Source organism: Psammomys obesus, unplaced genomic scaffold (assembly GCF_907164565.1).
Source record: "Psammomys obesus unplaced genomic scaffold, mPsaObe1.curated_primary_1811, whole genome shotgun sequence".
Taxonomy (NCBI): Eukaryota; Metazoa; Chordata; class Mammalia; order Rodentia; family Muridae; genus Psammomys; species Psammomys obesus.
Genome location: NW_026586550.1, coordinates 5,408,280 through 5,434,128, shown reverse-complemented (window position 1 = coordinate 5,434,128; position 25,849 = coordinate 5,408,280). Strand labels below are relative to the sequence as shown.

The following is a 25,849-nucleotide window of genomic DNA, read 5'->3' as shown; positions in this document are numbered from 1 at the left end:
CATGTATGGATATAACCTAGAACCTCTGCTCGGATGTAGCCCGTGGTAGCTCAGTAACCAACTGGTTTCCCATAGTAAGGGGAACAGGGACTATTTCTGACATGAACTCAATGGCAGGCTCTTTGACCTCCACACACCCCCCCCCCAAGGGAGGAGCAGCCCTGCTAGGCCACAGAGGAGGACTCTGCAGCCAGTCCTGAAGAGTCTGACCAGATAAAACAGGGTCAGATGAAAGGGGAGGAGGTCCTCCCCTGTCAGTGGACTTGGAAAGGGGCAAGGAGGACATGAGGGACGGAGGGTGGTACTGGGAGGGAATGAGGGAGTGGGATACAGCTGGGATACAGAGTTAATAAAGTATAAATAATAATAAAAATAAAAATTAAATAAGTAAATAAATAAAGAGCTGCCCTGCTCTCAAAGTCTCAAGTTCGGTAAATAAAAAGCAGGAGTGAATGTGCATATTAATATGTTTATGAGTATTGTTGGTGCTGCTGGTTCAAAGAGCATTTTAATACTCAATATCCTTAATGATCACAAAAATAGGTTATTAAATGAATATATCTGTATAAATGGGGAGGGGGAAGCATAGAATCTACTTATTATGCACAGTGTCACTCATTCAAAGGATTGGAAAGGGCTAACTTGTTCCCTAAGTGAATCTGATAGGTTTCAGAAGTCATTAAACTACAGATAGCTCACAAACCACCCAGAGGTCTTCCTTAACATCACCAAATCAAAGTTTTGTTTCTACTCCACAAAATAAACCTTCTATTATGCTAAACCATCCTCTTGGTATCCCTGACCGATCTGTCCTTTTGTCCCTTTGTGTTATTTACTGACAGATATCACTGATAAGCTTTTGGACCAGTGGTGCAGTTGGTGCTGTGTGGCACAGCTCCCCACAATCTCTACTTTAGGGCATCTACATGGACACAGTTCCACCATCATGCTAAGGACATTCTAAACAGAAATAACATAGAAATGATACCCTTGTAGTGTCATTTCTTGTCAGATCTTGTGCATTTTTTGTTAAACTAAAATTTTGAAAGATCTATACTAAAGAAAATAAAAAGACAAAAGGGCTCAGAGTCCATGATAAAAATAAGCCATTTATGCGGAAATCAATGTGACTGTATGAGAGTGGAGATTGGGAAGTGACTTCTAATAGATTTCAAGATTTCCATGTGGAGTAAGACAATGTTTCAAAATAAGACTGTGACTATGGCTCCACGATTCCATAAACACACTGTAAAAACTGATCTTTATAGTTGACCTCAGCCAGTAGCCTGAGAAGCAATAAATCCTCTACTTTCAATGAGTGAACTTTATAGCATATAAATTGTATTCCATTAAAGCTGCTAAAATATCTCAGTCTATAATATGAAAATACAATCCCAAATCATCATTTTAAACAATGGAATTAATAACTTAGTAAGCCAAAGGTACATATTATAACAACTTATAAATTCCATATATTAATGCCTAATGGAATTTAAGTTGTTTCATTTATTATTACCATTTTTAATATAGGTTTTGTTTTTAAGGGTATAGAAACTGCATATATTTGTTAAAGGAACTGTAAATAAAGAAAGACAGGATAGGTTATTTGTATTGCTCAGAACTATAATCAGTTCCTCATCATGACAGAATTAGGATCATTTCACTAATGTCTGGAATTTAGAAATATTATTCTATATTAGGCAAAGACAGAACCCATCTTCTGCAGGAGCAGAAGAATTGCTGCATATGCATGTATGACAATGTCACGCTTAAATGTCCTATTCTGAACAATTGCTACAAATAAAATAAATAGTTCTATTATCTACATTATTAAGTCATATGATAAAATTAGAATTTATCCAGTAAGTTTCATAAATAGGTGTCAGTTTCCCAAAGAACAATATGTGTATATGCCTTATATGCGAAAAAATGATAAAGTAATAAAATGTTAGCAAAAGGCATATTTCAACAAAAAGGAATATGGGTAGTCATATTAACTTTAAAACTTTTGAAATTATTTAAACATTCAAAAATTAATAAAATAAAATCTGACATGAACTCAATGGCAGGCTCTTTGACCTCCACACAACCCCCCCAAGGGAGGAGCAGCCCTGCTAGGCCACAGAGGAGGACTCTGCAGCCATTCCTGAAGATACCTGATAAAACAGGGTCAGATGACCCTCGTGGGTCTTGTTTTTGTTCATCTTTAATGCAGTATGATCTCTGTCACTTAACCGGGATATTTAGACATTGACTTGTTTCCTAGCCATATCATCTTGGCTTTGTTTTTGTTCTTTGTTTTTTGTTTTTGTTTTTTTTTTTTTTTAAGATTTATTTATTATGTATACAATGTTCTTTCTGCATGTACACCTGCAGGCCAGAAGAGGGCACCAGATTTTATCATAGATGGTTGTGAGCCACCATGTGGTTTGCTGGGAATTAAACTCAGGACCTCTGGAAGAGCAGCCAGTGCTCTTTACCTCTGAGCCATCTCTCTGGCCCTTGGCTTTGTTCTTTATCTTTTCTTTCTCCTTTGTTCTTTTTTCTTCCCTTCCTGATTTCATTTAAATTAATCAGTTACTCAGGGATCAATTTTATCTCCTCTGGCAAGCTTTTTGCTATATATTCATTCTATTTAGTGCCCTACGGATTAAATTATACAGTCTAAACTTATGATAGTTTATTCTAAACATTATATATCGTCACAAATTCTATAAGAAACTGATGCCAACACAGATTTGTTTACCAGAAATATAATCTTTTTTAAATAATTGTTATATAATTAACTTGATATATGCTAAACATAAACTTGATATTTCTAAACATAAATGAGGAAACCTCATCAAAAGATACAAAAATCAATAAATAAAGAAAATGATTCTTCACTGTTACCCACATATTTTTTCCTGTAGTTACCATCTACTACCACTTTCCTTCAGCTTAAAAAACTTTCTACATTTCTTTAGTACAGGTCTAAATACTTTCAGCTTTAATTCATTTGAAAATATCTGGTACCAAAGTTAACAGCTAATATTTATTTTTTAAAATTATTTTTATTAATTACAGTTTATTCACTTTGTATCTTCCCTATAGCTTTCTCCCCCCTCCCCTCCCAACCCCATCCTCCCACCCTCTACCACATCTGTGCTCCTCCCCCAGTCCACTGATAAGGGAAGTCCTTCTCCCCTTCCCTCTGATCCTAGCCTATCAGGTCTCATTAGGAGTGGCTGCATTGTCTTCTTCTGTGGCCTGGTAAGGCTGCTCTCCCCTCAGGGGGAGGTGATCAAATGGCAGAACAATCAGTTCCTGTCAGAGATAGTCCCTGTTCCCATTACTATGAACCCACTTGGACAATGAACTGCCATGGTCTACATCTGTGCAGTGGTTCCAGGCCATCTCCATGAGTGGTCCTTGGCTGGAGTATCAATCTCAGCAAAGACCCCTGTGCCCAGACTTTCTGGTTCTGTTGCTCTCCTTGTGGAAGTTCTGTGTTCTCCAGGTCTTACTATCTCCCCCTTCTTTCATAAGATTCCCTGCACTCTGCCCAAAGTTTAGCCATGAGCCTTAGCATCTGCCTTGATACCCTGCAGGGTAGAGACTTTCAGAGGCCCCATGTGGTAGGCTCCTGTCCTGTTCCCTGTTTTCTCCCTCCTCCGTTGTCCATCCTCTTTCCTTTCTGAATGGGGATTGAGCGTCTTAGCCAGAGTCCTCTTTCCTTAGGTGTACAGATTTTAGTATACTAATCCTATATTATATGTTTAGCATCTACTGATGAGTGAGTATATACCCTGTGTGTCTTTCTGCTTCTAGGATAGCTCACTCAGGATTATCTTTTCCAGTTCCCACCATTTACCTTCTTTTGGGGTTGTATATAGGAAATATTTCTTTTGTAAATACTAAAACTTGTGTTTCATTCCTATGATGGTTAATCTGTTTTTAAAATTGATGACTGTCATGCTTGTAACATTTTTTCTCTGTGTTTGTCTCTCAATAGAGAAATAAAAATATTAGATGGATGAAAAAAAAAAAGAAAAAGAAATAAAATCTGTAACAAGTTAAAAATAAAACTACTGTATCTCAAAAAAAAGAAAAAGAAAAAGAAAATGTCTGTTTTACTTTCACTTGATAATAATGTTCTAGGTTGACAATGCCGCCCCCCCCTCCACTGGCACTTTCAGGATAACATTCATTGGTTTCTGGCTTATGCTGATCCTGATACAAGTTAGTGACTTTCGTCATTTTTCCCCCATGGGTGACATGTCCTTTTCTCTCAGGCTACTTTTAAGATTTTTGTGCTTTGGTTTTCAGCAAACTGATAACATATCTAGTGATGATTTTTTTTTTCTTTGTTAGTATTACTTGGGATTGGTTGGACTTCTTGATATATGGGTCTGTATTTCCAACAATTCTGGCCATTATTTCCTACCCTAATCTTCACCCTCTAACACTGCAAACACGCAAAGGTAAAACTGAAAGAAATTAGAACAGGAAGATTAGTTTGTTGTCACTACAGTAGATTAGCCTGTTGTCACTGTACTTTGGTTTGGATGGGTTAAAACAATCTATGATCAGGTTCACTGATCCTCTCTAGGGTATACAATTTACTACTTATTCCATCTGGTAATGTTTTTATCTCAGATACTAATTTTTGTCCACTTTTATTTTGCTTATGCATCACACTTTCAGACTTTTCAAAGCATTATAACTACATGCTAGACTTTGAAGGTGTGCATTATTATTGAAATCTTACTTTAAAGAGAGGTGAGATCGTCAGTCAATTACTTAACAAGTGGATCAGCAATCCTCATTTAGAAAGACAAATGGGATGTGCATTGAACATAGGACAGGAGCCTACCGCAGAAGGCATCTGAGAGACTCTACCTAGCAGTGTTTCAAAGCAGATACTAAGACTCATAACCAAACCTTCGTCAGAGTGCAGGGAATCATATGAAAGAAGGGGAGTTAGTATGATATGGAAAGGATAGGAGCTCTACAAGGACCAAATATATCCGGGCACAGGGTCTTTTCTGAGACTGACACTCAACCAAGGACCATCTGTGGATATAACCTAGAACTTCTGCTCGGATGTGGCCCGTGGTAGCTCAGTAACCAAGTAGTTTCCCAAAGTAAGGGGAACAAGGACTAATTCTAACAGGATTTCAAGGGCAGGCTGTTTGACACCCCACCCCCTTCAAGGGAGGAGTAGTCCTGTTAGGCCACAGAGGAGGACTTTGCAGCCAGCCCTGAAGATACCTGATAAAACAAGGTCAAATGAAAGGGGAGGAGGTCCTCCCCTATCAGTGGACTTGGAAAGGGGCAGGGAGGAGACCAGAGAGGAACTGTAGGGTTGGGGAGTGAATGAGAGAGCTGGATACAGCTGAGACACAGAGTTAACAAAATGTAACTAATAAGAAAAATAAAATTTAAAAAAACAAAACAAAACAAAACAAAAAACAGGTGGATCAGCTCAATTCAGGAGGGCCTTTGGGGGTTTCCTGTTTTGGAGGTGAACCACTGCTCTATGATTAAAAGGGCTATGCTCCTAAAGCATAAAGTCACATCTGAAACCACAGGATACTTTGGCATGTTCTCTCTCCATTCCCAAATATTTGCATATCCTTTCAGAATCTCCAATCAGCAATCAGTACAACAGTGGTTGTTTTCTCTAAGGCTTGTTGTGTGTGTTTGACCAAGGGGTCAAGCAACTCTGCTTTAAATTTTCTAAGCCTCCTTTTACATGCAATTTCCTTCTCTCTAGTACCCTAACTCACAAGTTTCAGAAGCCTCTACCTCCCTGACCTCTGATCTCTGATTCCTCTGATTCTTTTGGACTTCACTTCGCTTTGGCAGTACCTTGAAAAGCACCCATCAAGAACAGCAAGAAACAAGTGGAACAAACCTCATTTTCTGCTAACCATTTTACCTGAGTCCATTCAGATTTATAGTGCTTACTGCAAAAGGTAATTTCAACATGGCCAAAATTATGAGTCCAGAATTCCAGCAATATTTGAAAATGCTTTAACATGTTATTTTATATCATGAAAGCATGTTTCATGTCATGTGGCAAACATTTCTATAAGCAAACAAGGATGGAAAGTGTTAAATAACCAGCTCCAACCCATAAAGATATTTAATTCAAAGATATTTGATTCAATAATTGTTGAGGGTTGTTCTTATGCTAGTCCTCAAGATCTGGTTAAACCTATCCTTGTTGTGTAAATCTGCCTAAGTCATTATTTATTTGATTGGTTGATTAAAAAGTTTATACCTGGGCAGGGCAGGGTAGATGTGGCTAAGGTTCCTGGGCTGTGGACAGTAAAATCACTGGAGACAGACGGAGGGGAAGAAAGGAAGAAAGAGGACGCCACAATGGGTTAGCATGGAGAAGAAATCCCATGGACTAGGAGGAAGGACTCCAATAATGGCATAAAAAGGTCCAGATGAAGAATACAAGCAAGTACCATGGGACTATGAATAGAAGATAGTTCAGATAGGGATGGAAAGGAGGATGGCATTGAATGGGGGCTGGGAGATGGATGGAGCGGTTATTGAGACAGAGTAAGTGAAATATCTGCCCGGCCCAAGATAAATAAGGCAATTATAAATCTAACAGGTGTCTATATTTTATTATTTGAGATAGTGGGTTAAATAATACTGCCATGATAATCCTAAGGCTAAAATAAATATTACATAGCCCAACACTTATTTTTTATTTACTACAATACATTTTTCAAGCACCTATTACAAGTACATAGTAACTGCATATTAGTAAAAAGAAACCAGACAAAGTAGATTCAGTCCATCTAAACAGAACAAATGCACTTCACCAGATTCCCAAAAATAAGTATAGAAAATGAGTTACTAAGAATCAATCTTATTCAATCTACCAGAAGCATACACAGCAGATATTCTCAAAAATGACTACAATTTGCATTCATGATTTATTTACCACTGCAAACATGCCTATTTTCTGTGCAAGTGATTTTATTTCAACATAGTTACATTTTTCAATTTTCTACATGTACTTACCTTTTTAATATTAAGTAGATATTACCATTTCTACTTTGCTATGTTAAACTTGTTTTGGCTAACTCTTAAATGCATAACTAATTTTCATCTGGCCAAATCAAATATATTTTTTCTAGCAAAGATAAAAATATAATGCACTTTCAAAATGCCATGTAAGCAGTATAATATCAAACAGTAATGTAATTCCTTTGCTCTTCAACAAATTAAAGTGATACATTTGTAACCACATATTTATTATCATCTCATAGAATAAGCTCCTGACCTGCCTGGAAAAGGTGATTGTAAGAAAATAGTGAAATTAAGCTCAGCCATAGTCATAAAATAGTTTTAAAACATTTTAATATTAATTATCTCCCCCCACACACACTTCTCTTTCTTTTACAACAGGGTCTCATTTCATAGCAATGGCTAGCAATTAACTCTCTACAAATCCCAGAATGGCCACAAACTTATGATCTTCCTCTATTAACCACCCAAGTTATTTATGAGCTAAATATATGACTAATTTCAATGAAATAAAGAACAAATAAATAGAAATCCTGATAGTATATATCTTTGATTGTGACATATTGAGAATCAGCTCTTCTGCTTCTTAAAGCCTGACCCCCCAAAATCATAATAATAATAATAAATAATATTAATCATAAAAGTTCATTAGACATCCAGCTTGTGTTTCTTAAGGTAAAAATTTGGGTGACTGCTTTCTATTGCTCTCCACTGTTGTCCCCAATTATACAATATCTTTGTATAAAGAGCCCTTACCTGCAGCACATCTTGGATCTTCACCCACACATCTGCCATGTCATATAATTTGATGTCTTCCTGCTGTGTTGGCTGGGTCCCAACAGAGTCCTGCAGGTACCCCAACACCACACAGTGTGCAGTGGCTACAGCATTAAACTTATCAAACAAAAGTTCCAGCAGTTCTAGAAGTAACCTGTGGAAAAACAAACCAACAAACAAATAAATAACACTTACATAAACACATACAACATACATGAATGGTTTACAACTTGCCTGCAAGAAAGAAAATATCACCTCCAGTGAAAAGCCCATCACAGTGTGAACAGTTAAAACTTCACATTCCAACAGATTTGATTTTGAACAGCTGCTCTATCTAAGCAATTTTTTATACCTATCTAGTCTCAGATTACTGTCACTAAATGAAGATGACTTAAGAATTTATAAATCTATTATAAAATCCCTAAACCAGCAGCCTAATAAACACAGTACCTTCTCAGGGTCTTTGAGGTTACAGAATCACAACTATTCTGTATTCATATAGGTGGTTTCCAATGAATTCTGACAAATTTTTCAGACAGCAGTTCACATGCTATACAAAATATGCTATTATCCAGCAACAAATGGAGAGCTTTGGTAAGGGCACTAATCCTATAACTCATGGGAAGCTGTGCTTACTATCATTCAAATAAGGTGCCTAAGGTGTCTGGAAAAAAAAAAATAGACACCTGCTGAGCAATCTGACTTTCACTACAGGGAGCAGCTTAGGCATCGCATTATCTCATTTATCATAGATATGCTGGACACATATTATTACATTAATTCTATACACTCAAGGACACAAAACGAGGTTGAAAAGCAGCTAGTCTGAGAGTAAGAGTTGATTTTCAAGCCAGTGCATTTGGCCACCTACCTCTCACTGTCATTCTAGAATACAGATGTGTATTTAGAAAGCACAGTGCTTTCTGTCATGGATGTAAAGTAATTCCTCTACCACACAGCTTTATAGCTTTACGAATCCCTCTCAACTTGGAGAATAGTTCAAACTAGTTGAACTTACCACATGTGGCTTACATAGGTAGCTTAACAAATACAGGTCACATTTAACTTTATACAGGTATTCTGCCTCCCCTCTCCATTATTTCTTTTTCAGAGTAGAGTCTACAATACATATTTCTAGACTCAAGACCACTTAGAAGATGGTTAGCAAATATTTGCTGAATAAATTTAATGACTATATCATAAATGAATATTAAAAACCTGGGACTGTGAGCCTCATTGTATATTTCTCAGTTCCGGATCCTAAACAAACTGATGAGCCAAACTGCAAAGTAGAACAGTAAAGCAAAGGTGCTTTATGAGAGTGTCAATTAACAAGACTTTATTGCCATAAGTGGAGGATACAACCATAATCTCACAAGAACTCACAGCATATTATCTATTCCTATGGCTTCTTTATTGCCCAATTGTTGTAATTAATGTGCCAATGTGACAGCCCATAACCACTCTATGATAAAACTCTAATATCTATTTGACATTGCAATTTCAACAGGAGAGAATCAATGGTATTTATGTTGTGTTTCAAGCATGCAGTAGACTTGCATAATCTAAAAATTACACGTTGAGTAGGTAGGTAAACAGGAGCCATTTTACCTTTTGTAAGATAACTTTATCTTTTCAATATCAGCTGAGATTTATACCTACATATGTCATATTTTATTTTTATTCTGGAAAGACTCACAAAAACCAGCAGAGAGAAAACTTACCTAACTAAGCATAACAGCTAGAGCAGTAAATTCAGTATTAAGAAAAAAACTGGTATAAAACTGAGATCACACACAGTAATAGTAAATAGTAAACAACTGAAGTTTCTACTTAAAATTGCTGTTCGAATGTTAGAATATGGCTCCAAAGTATGAGTCTGTAAGCAGTGTTTCACAGATAGCAAAATAAAAAACATTAAAGCAATTTAACTGTTTTTTTTTAACTCTATTGATAATGAACTCTCAGGGTTGCTATATTTCTGTTATTACTCTGTTGAAATAGTAGTTATATCATCCAATGACCTTTCTGACAAAAGTGAATCTTTAATTTTCACTTAGCACTGTTTGAAAATACATTAATTGATGACATTCAAAAGTCAAGAGGATACTGAGGTCCAGCTTTCCAGTATCTTGAAGCTCTGGCTCTGGGTTCAGAGCTGTGAACGAGCAAGTGAGCAGAAACACAGGAAATGAGGTAGCTCCTCTAAGAATAATGATTGTCTCCACAAACGCTGCCCTCCACAGCTGTGCATCTTATCTGCCAGTTACCAGAGCACCTTACTGAGCAACTGAGCAGAAGCAGGGTTTCTTGATAGAGGCCCAGTGAAGAAATGAGGTGAAATATTAATTAAAAAAATTTGCTTATAGAGAAAAACAAAAATATCAAAATAATAATAATAATAGAAAAGGGCTTCTAAGATAGCAGAACCAGTGTGTATCATACCTGAGGGGCAGCAGATCAGAGATTGTGAAACCTGTGAGTAAACAGGCAGCTGGCTCCAAAATACAAACTTTGGTGCTTCCAGACAGAGGTGTCATCCCAGAATAAGGGGACAATCAGATCCAGGAGCCTCCCACACACAGGCCGTCTACTGTGAGTTCTCTAGCCTTTCCTCATACTGCTGGTCCCCAGTTCCAGGGACTCTCACCTCCAGCAGCCAGATATCAGACCCCTCCCCCCACACTTCTTCCTCCACATCCACACCCACCTCCAAGGGCAGCATCTGGATGCCTGGAATAGTATCAAAACATCCAAAACAGAGTTCTACAAGACCCTGCGGAGAACAGGTGGACAATAAAATCAGAAGGAATCTGGATCCAAGATGGCAGAGTCCAGATGAATCTGAGTCCCAGGAGCACAGTGTCCGGAAGGCCTGTAAGCCACAGCTCAGCTGCCTTCTAAGGCATGGGAACTTCAACACCCCAGCGGCTGCTACCTGAGCAGACCCACACCAAACTCCCACAGTTACCACCTAAGGTGCCAATGCCTTGTCTTTCAAGGCACCCATACCTATGCCCACTCCCTGCCTTCAAAGCAGCCTCACCTGCCCCCCCCTGCCCTTCAAAGTACTCGTACCTTGATCCTTACCCCTGTCCTTCAAGGAACCCAGGCATGTGCCCATGCCCCTGCCCTTCAAGGCACCTGTACCCAAGCCATGCCTTCCTTCCAAAACATTCACCCCAGCATGGCTGCATCTGAAATGCCAGCACCCATTTGTGTTCCCCTAGACCTCTCTCATCATCCTAAAGACTACTCCAGACTCCAGAGCATGGCAGATCCAGACTACGGTGCACATTCCAGGAACAAACAGCCAAGACTACAGACAACAAAACCGCTAAAAGCCAACACAAGAACACAATCAACAAAAAACAGGACATCATAGCTCCACCAGAAACCAAAAAAAAAAAAAAAAAAAAAAAAAAACAATGGACCTTCTTATGCCAGTGGATCTTCAAATGCAACTGAAACACAGGAAAATGACCTTGAATCTATGCATATGCAGTTATTAGAGGCATACGAAGAGTAAATGAATAAATATCTCAAAGAAATACAGGAAAATACAACCAAAGAAATGAAGGTCAACAAGAACAGACAGGAAAACACAATAAAACAAGTGAAGGAAATAAATAAAAGTGTTCAAGACCTGAAAACAGAATTAAAATCAAAAAAGAAAACACGAACTGAGAATACCACAGAGACTGAGAACTTAGAGACGAGATCAGAAACAACAAAAGCAAGCATCACCAACAGAATACAAGAGATGAAGTAGTGAATCTCACACAAGGTACAATTGATTCCTTTAATTAATCTCTCAAAGAAAATATTAAAAAGAAAAAAATTACTGACACAAAACACCCAAGAAATCAGAGATACCATGAAAAGACAAAACTTAAGAATAATAAGGAATAGATGAAAAAGAAGATTCCAGGCTCCGAGGTCCAGAAAATATTTTCATGAAAATCAACCCCAACCAAAAGAAAGAGACGCCCTTACACAGAGGCCTACAGAACACCAAATACTAGACCAGAAAAGAAATCTCACATAATAATCAAAATACTAAATCTATAGAAAAAAGAAAATATTAAGAGCAGCAAGGGAAAAAGGCCAAGTAACATATGAAGGTACACCTGAAATATAAGAATCACACCTAACTTCTCAACAGAGACCATAAGCCAGAAGGGCCTGGGCAGGTGTGATGTAGACACTAAGAGACCACAGATGCCAACCCAGACTACTATAGCCAGCAAAACATTCAATCATCATAGATGGAGAAAACAAGATATTCCATGACTAAACTAAATTTAAAAAATATCTATCAACCCAACCCTACAGTAGATACTAAAGAAAAAAAAAAAAAAAAACAAAACAAAAAACTCCAACCCAATGAGATCAACTACACCTAAGAAAACAAAATACATAGATAACTTCACAACATCAAAACCAAAAGACAACAAGCAAACAAACATACAATCACCACCAACTCCACAATACAATAAAAGGAAATATCAATATCAACGGACTCAACTCTCAAATAGAACGACACAGGGTAACAGAATGTTTGCAGAAACAGGATTCAAAATTCTGCCGCATTCAGGAAACACACAGTAAAAAAAGACATTACCTCAGAGTAAAGGACTGGAAAAGAGTTTTCCGAGCAAAGGACCCAAGAAAGAAGCTGGAGTAGACATTCGATTGAATAAAATAGACTTTCAATCAAAATTAATCAAAAGAGATGGTGTAAGATACTTCATTTTCATTAAAGGAAAAGTCCACCAAGAAGACATCACAATCCTGAACATCTATGCCCCAAATACAAGAGCACCTGCATTCGTACAAGAAACATTATTAAACTTTAAATCACACATTGCTTACAATAGAGGGAGACTTCAAGACTCCACTGACAACGATGGACAGATCAGAGACAGAAGCTGAATACAAAAATAATGAAGCTAACAGAGGTCATGAATCAAATGGACACAATAGATTTCTATAAAACTTTTCACCCAAACCAAAAATATGTATACTTTCTTCTCAGCACCACATGGAACATTCTCCAAAATTGACTATATAGTTGGTCACAAAGCAAACCTCAACCAACACAAAAAAAATTAAATTAACACATTGTTCTTAATCAGATTGCCATTGATTAAAACTGGACTTCAACAACACAAAGAGCAAAAACCATACACACTCATAGAAAAACTCACTGCTCAATGATCACTGGGTAAGGGAAAAGATAAAGAAACAAATTATAGAATTCCTAAAATTCATTGAAAATAATGGCACAACTTACCCAAACTTATGTGACACCATGAAGGCAGTGCTAAAAGGAAAGATCATAGCACTAAGTGCCTTCATAAAGAAATTGGAGAGATCCAATATCAGCAACTTAACAGATCACCTAAAAGCTTTAGAAAAACAGAAGCAAACACACCCAAGAAAAGTAGATGTCAGGAAATAATCAAACTCAGAGCTGAAATCAATAAATTAGAAACAAAGCTGGAAACAGCCCAAATGCCCCTCAGTGGAAGAATGGATACAGAAATTGTGCTACATCTACACAATGGAATATTACTCAGCAATAAAAAACAAGGAAATCATGAAATTTGCAGATAAATGCTGGGATCTGGAAAAGATCATCCTGAGTGAGCTATCCCAGAAGCAGAAAGACACACATGGTATATACTCACTCATATAGACATATAATATAGGATAAACCTACTAAAATCTGTACACCTAAAGAAACTAATCAAGAGGGAGGACTCTGGCTAAAATTATCAATTCCTATCCAGAAAGGCAAAGAGGATGGACATCAGAAGAAGGAGAAAAGAGGGAAAAGTCAGAAGCCTGACACAGAGGACCTCTGAAAGGCTCTGCCCTGCAGACTATCAATGCAGATGCTGAGACTTATGGGCAACCTTTGGGCAGAGTGCAGGGAAACTTAGGGAAGAAGTGGGAAACAGTAAGATCTGGAGAGGACAGGAAGAGCAACAGAACCAAAAATCTGGGCAGAGGGGTCCTTCCTGAGACTGATACTCCAACCAAGGACTATGCATGGAGATAACCTAAGACCCCTGCACAGATGTAACCCATGGCAGTTCAGTTTCCAAGTGGGTTCCATTGTAATAGGAACAGGGACTGTCTCTGACATGAACTGATTGGCCTGCTCTTTAATTACCTACCCCTGAGGGGGAGGCAGCATTACCAGGCCACAGAAGAAGACAATGCAGCCACTCCTGATGAGACCTAATTGACTAGGATCAGAAGGAAGGAAAAGAAGACTTCCCCTATCAGTGGACTTGAGGAGGAGCATGCATGCAGACGGTGGAGGAAGGGAGGGATTGGGATGGGAGAAGGAGGGAACCATGAGGGGGGGGGGGGATACAAAGTGAATAAAGTGTAATTAATAAAAAATGTATAAATAGATAGATAGATAGATAGATAGATAGATAAATAGATAGATAAATAGATAGATAAATAAATAAATAAAAATGAAAAGAGAAAGAAAATAGAGACAAACTCCCTGGCAACAATCAATGGGAATCAGTTGGAAATTGGGTGGGAAAATTCTCCCCAATGTTTCAGATATGGTTTAGAAATATAGCCATTGTGATTATATGCCTTAGTCATTGTGATTGTGTGCCTCAGAAAAGGTTACCCCGCCCTGCTAAACTTTACCCAATTCTGTAACACCAAGGCTTGTGCCCCCCTGCTTGCTGCCATGGAAACCCCCTGATCACAGGCTTTCTCTTTAAAAATCCTGTTCACTCAGAGCTCGGGGTCCCACTTTTCTACTGCTACATCAGTGAGATTTGGGTCCCGAGTTCGATTGCTCTCATAATAAAGCTCTCTTGCAATTGAAAAAAAAAATTTTTTAAATAAATAAATAAATCAGAAACAAAGAGAACAAAGAATCAACAAGATAAACAAACCTATAGGCAAACTAACTAAAAGACATTCGGTGCCCAAATTAACAAAATCAGAAATGAAAAGTAGTACATAACAACAGCCACTGAGGAAATCCAAAGAATCATTAGATCTTATTTCAAAAACCTGTAAACCACAAATTCAAAAATATAAACAAAATGGATGATTTTCTTGATAGATACCACTTACCAAAGTTAAATCAAGAGCAGGTAAACAGTTTAACCAGTCCTATTACCACTAAGAAAATAGAAGCAGCCATCAAAGTCTCCCAACCACACGGCCAGATGGTTTTAGTGCAGAATTCTACCAGACTTTCAAGGAAGAGCTAACTATTCCACAAAATAGTAACAGAAGGAACATTACCAAACTCATTCTGTGAGGCCACAGTCATCCTAATACTTAAAACATACAAAGACCCAACAAAAAAGAAAATTTCAGACCAATCTCCCTTATGAATATTGATGCAAAAGTACTCAAATAGATACTTGGCAAAACAAATTCAAGAACACAGCAAACATATCTTCCACCATGATGAAGTAGGTTTCAACCCAGGGATGCAGGGATGGTTCAACACATGAAAATCCATCCATATAAATTCACCATATAAACTAACTGTAAGAAAAAAATCAGATGATCATCTCATTAGATGCAGAAAAAGCCTTTGACAAAATCTAACACCCTTTCATGATAAAGGTCTTGGTGATACGAAGTATACACAGCCCATACCTAAACATAATAAAGGCAATGTGCAGCAAGCAGCTAGCCAACATCAAACTATATGGAGAGAAACTCAAAGTAATTCCACTTAAATCAGGGACAAGACCAGGTTGCCCACTCTCTCCATATCTCTTCAATATAGTACTTGAAGTTCTAAGCTAGAGCAATAAGATAACTAAAGGAGATCAAAGGAATATAAATTGGGAAGGAAGAACTATCACCACAGATGATATGATAGTATACAAAAGTGAACCCAAATTTCTACCAGAGAACTCCTTCAGCTGATAAACTCCTTCAGCAAAGTGGCTAGATACAAGATTAATTGTATAGCTCTCCTGTATACCAATGACAAATGGGCTGCGAAAGAAAGTAGGGAAACAACACCCTTCACACTAGCCACAAATAATATAAAGTCTCTAGGGGTAACTCTGACCAGGGAAGTCAAAGACCTGTATGATAAGAAGTTCAAGTCTCTGAAGAAAGAAACTGAAGAAAATACCAGAAGATGGAAAGATCTCCCATGCTCATGGAGTATTTGGAGTAACACAGTAAAAACAACCATCTTATCAAAGGCAATCTACAGATTCAATGCAATCCCCATCAAAATACCAACACAATTTTTCACAGACCTTGAAAGAACAATTCTAAGCGTCATCAAAAAAAAAAAAAAAAAAAAAAAAAATCCAGAAGAGCTAAACAATCCTATACAATAATAGAACTTCTGGAGGTATACCCTTACATGACCTATCCTACAAAGCAATAGTAATAAAAACTGCATGGTACTGGCATAAAAATAGGTTGGTTGGTCAATGGAATCTAATAGAAGATCCAAAAACAAACCCACACACCTATGCACGTCTGATTTTTGGCAAAGGAGACAAAACCATACAGTTGAAAAAAGGAGAGTATCTTCAATAAATAATGCTGGTCTAACTGGATATCTCCATGTAGAAAAATGCAAATAGATTCATATTCTTCGCCCTGCACAAAACTCAAGTCCAAGTGCATAAAAGAACTCAATATAAAATCAGACACACTATACCACCTAGAGAAAAAAGTAGGTAAGAGCCTTGAACTCACTGGCACAAGAGACAACTTCCTGAACAGAACAGCTCAGGCTCTAAGATCTACAATTAATAAATGGGACATCTTAAAACTGAAAAGCTTCTTTAAAGCCAAGGACACTATCAATCAAACAAAACAGCAGCCTACAGACTGAGAAAAGATCTTCACCAATCCTACCTCTGACAAAGGGATAATATCCAGAATATATAAGAACTCAAGAAATTAAACACCATAAACCAAATAATCCAATGGGATACAGAGCTAAACAGACAATTTCAACAGAGGAATCTCGAATGATACAGAAGCACTTTAAAAAATGTTCAATGTTCTTAGTCATCAGGGAAATGCAAATCAAAACAATTCTGATATTCTTTCTTACACATGTCAGAATGACTAATATCAAAAACTCAAATGACAACATATGCTGGAAAGGATGTGGAGAAAGGGGGCAACTCCTACATTGCTGGTGGGATTGCAAACTTATACAAACTCTCTGGAAATCAATCTGGCACTTTCTCAGAAAATTGGGAATAGCCCTACCTCAAGACCCAGTTCCTGAGCATACACCCAAAAGATGCTCCACCATACAATAAGGACCTTTCCTCAAACATGTTCATAGCAGCTTTATTCATAATAGCCAGAAACCAGAAAACAACCTAGATGGATAAAGAAACTGTGGTACATTAACACAACGGAATACTACTTGAGCATTAAAAGCAAGGAAATCATGAAATTTACAAACAAATGGATAGAACTAAAAAAGATCACCCTGACTGAGGTAACTCAGACCCAGAAACAGGTGTTATACAGTCACTTATAAGCAGATATTAGCCAGTTAGTATAGGACAGACATACTACAATGCACAGACACTGAGAAGTTAAGTCCAATGGGCATCTTAAGCATCATGTGGGGCCACTAATTAGGGTAATGGGGATATCTTTGACATGGACTGTGTTGCCTGCTTTTTCATCACTTCCCCCTGATGGGACTGCCCTACCAGGCCACAGGGGAAGAGGAACTCAGTCCTTATGTGAACAGATGAGCTGGGGTGTCTGGGTAAGGATGGTTCTCCTACTCTGAAGAATAGGGGAGAGGGAATGCGGGAGGGAGAGTGGGACTGGGAGGAGAAGAGGGAGGGACATGTGACAGAGATGAAAATTCAATTAATTAAATTTTGAAAATAAGAGATCAACGGAAAATATTTATGCAGATGCTTCTTTCTAGGTGAATAAGGAAATAATTTATCAGTATTGGTCAGAGAGATATTTGGACTACAATTCCAAGGAACCAAGGCTGGCAAGAGTGCCAGTAGAATTATCTATGCTGCCTCTGCCTTATTACATGCAGGATTTCATTGCTTGTCAGGTACTAAAACACCTCTTCCTATAGCAGCAGTAATGGTTTGCTCCATACAGTACACAGTCTTTACTCAATGAGATGCAGCAACTGCTTCCACTGGCGAAGGAGAAGGTCTCCCCTCAAAAAGTCTCAAACTGGTCCCACATTCTACAGCTGCTGCTTTCCTCTCCCATAACCCCATCTCAAAAACTTCCTCTATAGATGTCATGAGCTCTTCTGTATCCTCAGGTCTATTAGTAAGTGAGTCACACATCACATTGACTTCAGTATCATCTGCAAGGACCTGCCTGCATAAATCCTGGATCACTTTCATGAGTAATCAACATACCTAAGATATAAGATGACCTAAAATGAATTCATCATATCCTCCACAAAATCTAGTTCTCCATGTTACATCAGTACTCACACTTGCCCTGAGAACAACCTTCACCTCTTCTCCCTCAGATCTAAGTATCCACTGAGTCTCTGAACTTCTAACCTGTCTACTCTCCTAAAAGAAAGTCTTTTCATTCTACTGTCACTATTACCCTGTTACCTTCTTAAAATCTCTCATCTCAGAATTATGAAAACAGCCCTAGTATATTTTCTTCTAACCCTGCCTCTTCTTCTAGACTATTAACTCAGTGCAGATGGAACTGATTCTGATTTGTGGCTGATTACTAGCTGTCATGTAGAACCCATGTAAAAAGTTAACATGATGAAAGAAGTCACTTCTAATCTTTAAGTCTACCACCAGCAAGCTTTCTGACTTACCAAATTATTTTAGATTGTACATTTCCTTGGGTAAATTTGGTATTAATAATAAAGGCCCTCCAGTAATGAAGACAGTTGTGAGACTCATTCGGTGAGATATCAGAAGGCAATCTGCTTTGCAAACTCAAGTGCATAGGTAGAGAGTCCTATGCATTGTGACCACATTCTAGCTTATTCACTCCCATTTTGTATTAAAATACTGTCTTCTTCTCCTTATCATAGTTATTTATTTGTTAAAAGTATTAGGCGTGATCCTAAACTACAAACACAAAGTTAATCCCCATCTAACAAGAAAGTAGGCCAAGAGCCAAAAGGGTACAGATAGCCTGAACTATCAGTGAACTATAAGTGAAGTGAAGGAGCTTTAATCATACTGGTATCACTCGACACATCACCCAGAAGAAATTCTCAATTGATAAGAGTGTCTGTCTGTCTGTCTGTCTGTGAGGTGACCTTGATAAAGCATGAAAAGTGACACTGAAATAAAGTTACAACAATCCATAAAACATTATTCTCTAAACTGGTCCAATCTCTAATTTAAACCTGATATATAAGAGACAGCAAGAGCAGGCTGGTTTTAAACTCTGTAAACTAAAAAACAAAGCTTTAATAAATTTATTCTTGACCACTAATTCCGGCCCACTCAATCACAAGCCCTTTTTTTCTAGAGACTACAGGCAAATGACAATATACAACTACAGAGACAGCTATCCAACTTCATGTTTACAAATAATTGTGAACACATATACTGATGTTACTAACTCACTTTATCTATTACAGAGCTGTTAGTACTTTATTTACTCAAGTCTTCCTAAAGTACTCCATGGTAATGAATTACCTACCTTAGTCGATGATAAGTCCCACACTAAAAACAACTTTTTCCTTTCATTTGTTTAAAAAAAAAAAAACAATACAGTCATGAGTTAAAGAACGGTGGCGTTTCTTTACTTTCTCCCTGGCTCATTCTTCATACCCTTCAATATTTACTAGCTGGATATATTTAAAACATGATCTCAATGATACATATAATCAAAAGTAGAGATTCAATCAACTGGAATCATAATCACTGAAGTTAAATTTACTTGCTTCCGGCTTGCTTTGATTTGAATTAACTCTTCATCTAAATTTCATGGAGGCCCTTACTGATTCCAAGCATGTCCAGGTGCTACATGCAGTGCCTGGGAATGGTTACAGGGAGCCCACAAGGACAAATGCCTGACCTTGCTTCAAAGCTGCTCTTAAATGACTTTTCTGTAAAGTAAAGTGAACAATTTCTACCAAGTATTGCACTTTAGATACTTGGGAGAAGAGTAACTAACACAGAGAGAAGAAAAGAAAGAAAATGCTATTATTTGAAAAGAAAACACATTCCTTGGCTAGAACCTGATTCCAGCCACAGGTCTAAAGGAAATCAGGAAAATTATTTCATTTCTTTCTCCTGCTACAAATACTACATTTGTACTACATAGTTAACCTTGGCATATGAGCATTTCAACTTCCTCATATTTCAAGCCACTTTATAAAAACACCTTTTTACATCAGTAGGTCCTCTTACTGAGTTCCAGACTCCGGATTCTAAAAACATTGTAAAGGTGCACATTTTAAACTGTATAAGAATAATCCAAATGCAGTTTTGAAAATCCTGTAGCCTTCACAGATGAGAGACAGAGGTGGGGAAGGTGATAGTAAGTAAGACAAATACTAACCTTGAAAAAAAACCTTAAAATGAATAATGATCAGTGTTAGAATTCTACAGCAAGCAAAAAGATACCCTACCATCAATTACAGGATACACACACAGCAGGCAGAAATAAAAAGAGTGAACAGCACGCTACAATCCAGCACAATAAGTATGATCTGATTCGATGTCTGTGGCCCTCCTTCAACACCATGTATACATAAAGTAGTCCTCACATATCCGATGTTCCTTCCGTGGTATGAGTTATACATTGTCAACTGCAATCCAAAAACATTCAACAGAACATCTGAGAAATGATTCAAGAGTTTTAAATCTCTGTGCCATTTCTGAGTAGCAAGATCCCTGGTCTATAATATCTACTCTGTTTAAAAACTATCTGCTACTCACTTAGTAGCTGTGTATAATCTGTGTGGCCTCTGAATATGCACAAGGAAAACATCAAAAATTGAAGTAACAAGATAATGAGCCACCCTTAACCCAGCACCCTGCTTCAGTAAGTATCCTTTGTCTACTTTGTTTTCTGCACCTATTTTCAGCCCAGTTTATTCTGAAGCATTACATTCAGACATAATCCAGGACATCACAACAACTTACTGTTATACAAATGAAAACTGAACCTCACTCATAACAAGAAAAAGCAAACCCAAACCACACTAGAAATAGCAGTTTTTACCTCTCAGACTGGCAAATATAAAAGTGCCAGACAATATAATGTATTGGCAAGGGAATATGGCAACTCTGAAACATTATCCGTAACATGAAAATGTGCATCTCTAAGAAAAGTACACTTGGCAGTACTCATCAAAACTTAATAAGCCACTGGGGTCAGTGTAAACTGTGAAAATGACTAGGCAAGGGTCTGGTACTTTTCCTTCTCACATTTGAGATGTTGATGTCATGCTAATTGCACAACTAGAAAAACAAGTTGGTGTTATCAAAAAAATGAGTTTGACAACTATAACTAGTAAAAATAAAAAACATGCCTTACTTTACTTTCAAAATAACAGTGGTGGAAGCCATTTCCTGATATGGACCAAGGCATATGCTTGTATGCTATCTTCATCTTGTCTCCTACACCTTTTACTATAGTTTACAAAATATACTAATCTGAGCATTCCTTTCTTCCCCTTTAAACTCTATGATGACAGCACCATGTCTCACTTATTTGGCATTTTAGTTTAGTATCTAATCTATAGCAGATACTCACTCAGTGTGAAATTCATTCTTGTATTCAACACCTATTATAAGCCTGGTGGGCACTCTACTAGGGTAAAAAATTATGGGACTAAATGAGACAAATTAGTACTCTGCTTTCTTTTTTCTAGACATGATCATAGATAGATACATAGATAGCCATCCAAATATACATGGATAGATACATGATAGATACATACATTAAAATATTTTCAAAACAAAGCCTTGTGGATCTATGACGTCTTTCTATAATAAAATTTATTTCCATGAATTATCCAAACCCTATAGAAGCATTCCAATACCAGTAATTTCTTCTAAATAAAATAATTTATTATTTAAATGAGATGACAAATTTATTTTTTAACATGGAGGGGACCAAGTAATAGAACTTATAACTTTTAACTACTACTTTTACTACTGAAGTTGTTACTACTTTTAACACTGGCGTGGATTACCTTTTCATATCTTCCACATATCATCCTCTTAAAAACACGTTGTACAAAACATGTAATTTTCCTTGCTTTTCTCACTTTCTTTACATTAAAGGTCTACGAAGACTGCAAAATGGTTTCTTCCTGTCCTCTCCTACACCCAGTTTACCAGTACATCAGGGCTTTTGCCTTCACATACACACCGAATGAAGTAGCTGTCATATACATTCTAATTACCACCCCTTCATATGGCTCACTTACTTAATCTTGACATGATTTAATGGCGTTAAGAACATTTTTTCCTTTAACGTTTCCTCTTGTTTTTGGTTTTTATATGAACTATTATAGAACTTCTTCTGGCTCTTTGACATAAAAATGATACGTAAATCTCAATGAATAGCATTTTGGAAATAATCAACAATAAGACAGCAAAAATTGAAGGAATTGGTGTTAAACTACAGAGGCTGCAATCCACACTTGTCATCTTGAAGATACTGCCTTGCCTTTGTGGGGAAACAATGGTTTTGTGAGATTAGCAAGGCATATATCCTGAGTTAACATTTTCAAGTTAGTAACAGAATCTTAACAGCTTTTGAGTATTTACCTTTAACAATGTGCAAAAGCTTATAAACACTGAAGGTAATGACAGAATTGAAAAGATAAAATATTTCTCCAATGAATTGAAAATGGATAGTTTGAAAAATAAAAATATGAAACAAAAAGGTCACCAAAAAAATGTTTTTTTCAAGCTGATAAAGGAAGTATTCTGGCTTTGCAGAAATTAAAGCAAAATGGAATTCAACAGCATCATTCAATCTCCATTTCCAACAAAATATCACACAACATTAACTCTCTTTGCATAAGACAAATGGAAAGAGGCCTGCAATGCATCACAACTACAATATATTTAACAAAATGGAGATGAACTTCTAGTGAAACTCAGAGTACTGACGTCTTGCCTCAGAGTTGCATTTGAATATAAATGTTTTAGAATAAGTTATTTCATTAGGATTAGACCAGAGAATGTACATGTTGGAAATGGGTGGAGACGTTAGCCTATTTTCCAGTTTTGCTTAGGGAAAGCAGATTCTTCTATCTCCAGCCATAACAATCTTGAAGTATAAAATAACAGTGATAATGGTACTAATAGTGCTGCTCTGGTTCTACTTCCCCCCTCCAACAGATGTCACTAATATTTCACTAAAGTTTCAGACACATAAACATCATGAATGCCTCAAGGAATAATTTGATAATATCCTTTTTAACATTCCAACCCCCTAGAAACAAAAATGGTCATTATTTTTGAATGACTGTGATTAACTCAAAGGAATTAATTCTTCAGACATTTTAAGGCACCTTATAACTACCAGAAACTAGCTACCAGCGGTCAGCTCAGAATTATCAGTCGTTTGAAATCCCAGTCCAATAATTGAGTCTTTGATCTAATATGGTTTAGCCTAAATAACTGTTTTCTCTGTGGTATTTTATTTCATATTAAAGGGTTCTACCCACAAATATGTAGATTTTAGATTTCAGAAAAAGGGATATTATAGAGGGGAAAAAAACATAAACAAAAAGCAGAATATGAACCACTGGTTTGCTTCTAAATAAGCAATGTAAAGGAAGGAAGAAAGGAAGAAGGGAGGGAGGGAGGGAGGGAGGAAGGGAGGGAGGAAGGGAGGGAGGGAAGAAGAAGGGAGAAAGGGAAGGAGGGAGGACAGAAGGAAAAGGGAAGAGAGGGAAGAAAAAAGGAGGAGGAATAGAAAGAAGAGAAGAAAAATTAAGGGGGAGGAGGAAGAGGAAGGAGGGAAAGAGAAAGAGAGAGAGAGACATAACACCCTGCAGCTGACTCCTTCCTCACAGGAAACTACTTAGAATTTCCCAGGGCAAGGAGCAAACTTTCTAGTTCTGCTGGTGTAATCTGCAGTCCTGAATTCTGGAAACAGCTGAGGCTGCAGAAGAGGTCAAAATCCTATGAAAGACACAATGTTTTTAGGGCAACTATAATGAGAGCTGCAGGAAAGTTATTGATCTGTGCCCTTTGCTTTATTTCCCGTATATTTTATAGTAATGTAATTTCCCTATGAAAGTTCAGTCTAGGTACTTGCAACAACAGAGCAAATAGCAAAGCAGAATTTTAAAGTATTCATTAGCAAAGAGGCAAAAGGCCTTCGCAGAAATCCAGGCACCAAGCAAGGAAGAAAAGCAAACTTCCATTCTGAATTATTCCCTAGCTTCTCCCAATTACATGAGTAATGAAAAGCATGAACACTGACATAGCTATCAATAATAAATGTGTATTGGCATGCAGATGGATGTGTGAGATTTTTCTACTAACCATCATAACTACTAGTCTCATCTAAAGCGGGCAACCCTGTAAGAAAGCAGGAGCTCTGACACTATCAGAGCCCTACAAAACACATGCTCTTCCACCATGTTTTTACACACTCCACAATGTAGACACATACTACTTTAAGGCTTCTTTTTTTAACTATTTCTTTTTAATATGATTATTTTAATTAAATTTTGATATTTTATATTAATTAGTTTATTCATTTTTTTTTATTGCAGCTGTGGTGACCTCCCTCATTCCCTCCCAACCACACCCTCCCTCTCTCATCTCCTCTCCAAGTCCACTCATAGGGGAGGTCCTCATCCCCTTCCATATGACCCTAGCTTATCAGGTCTCATCAGTACTGGCTGCATGATGATATCCTGGCTGCATGATGATATCCTATGTGGCCTGGCAAGGCTGCTGCCCCCTAAGGGGGAGGTGATCAAAGAGGCAGCCACTGAGTTCATGTCAAAGACAGTCCCTGTGAGCTGCCATGGACTACATCTGCACAGAGGTTCTAGGTTATCTAGGTTATATCCATAAATGGTCCTTGGTTGGAGTATAAGTCTCAGAAAAGACCTCTGGGCCCAGATATTTTGGTTTTGTTGCTCTCCTTGTGGAGTTCCTGTCCTCTCCAGGTCTTACTATCTCCCCCTTCATTCATGTTATTCCTGGCACTCTGCCCAAAGTTTGGTTATGAGTCTCAGCATCTGCTTTGATACACTGCTGGGTAGAGTCTTTCAGAGGCCCTCTGTAGTAGGCTTCTGTCCTGTTTCCTATTTTCTCCTTCTTCCTATGTCCATCCCATTTATCTTTCTGAGTAAGGATTGGTAATCTTACACAGGGTCCTCCTTCTGGCTTAGCATCTAACAGGTTTAGTGTGTTTGGTTTTATGTTAAGGTCTTTTATCCACTTAAACTTTAGTTTTGTGCAGGGTGATAAATAGGGATCTATTTGCATTTTTCTGCATGTAGACATCCAGTCAGACCAACACCATTTGTTGAAGATGCTGTCTTTTTCCATTGTACTGTTTCTGCTTATTTATCAAAAATCAGGTGTCTATGTGAGTTAATTTCTGGGTTGTCTACTCAATTCCATTGATCCTCCAGACTGTTTCTATGCCAGTACCATGCAGTTTTTATTACTGTTGCTCTATAGTACAGCTTGAGATAGGGATGGAGAGACCTCCAGACGATCTCTTATTGTACAGGATTGTTTTAGCAATTCTGGGTTTTTTATTTTTCCATATGAAATTGGGAATTGTTCTTTCAAGGTCTCTAAAGAATTGTGTTGGTAATTTGATGGGAATTGCATTGAATCCGAAACTTGCTTTTGGTAGGTTGGCCATATTCACCATGTTAATCCTACCAATCCATGAGCATGGGAGATCTTTCCATCTTCTAATATCTTCTTCAATTTCTTTCCTCAGAGACTTGAAGTTTTTTTTCAAACATGTCTTTCACTTGCTTGGTAGGAGTCACACCAAGGTACTTTGTAATTTGTGGCTATTGTAAAGGGTGTTGTTTCCCTAATTTCTTTCTCAGCACTTTTGT

General features: G+C 37.5%; 1 protein-coding gene across 2 annotated transcripts in view; it reads right to left on the bottom strand.

Moving 5' to 3' along the window:
* Exoc4 (exocyst complex component 4) overlaps nucleotides 1-25,849 on the bottom strand; it is an 824,181-nt gene that overhangs the window by 680,180 nt on the left and 118,152 nt on the right. For both annotated transcript variants that reach the window (XM_055602012.1, XM_055602013.1), the window contains exon 7: nucleotides 7,792-7,966. In XM_055602012.1, coding sequence (XP_055457987.1) covers nucleotides 7,792-7,966 — 175 coding nt within the window. The remainder of the gene's footprint in view (nucleotides 1-7,791; nucleotides 7,967-25,849) is intronic.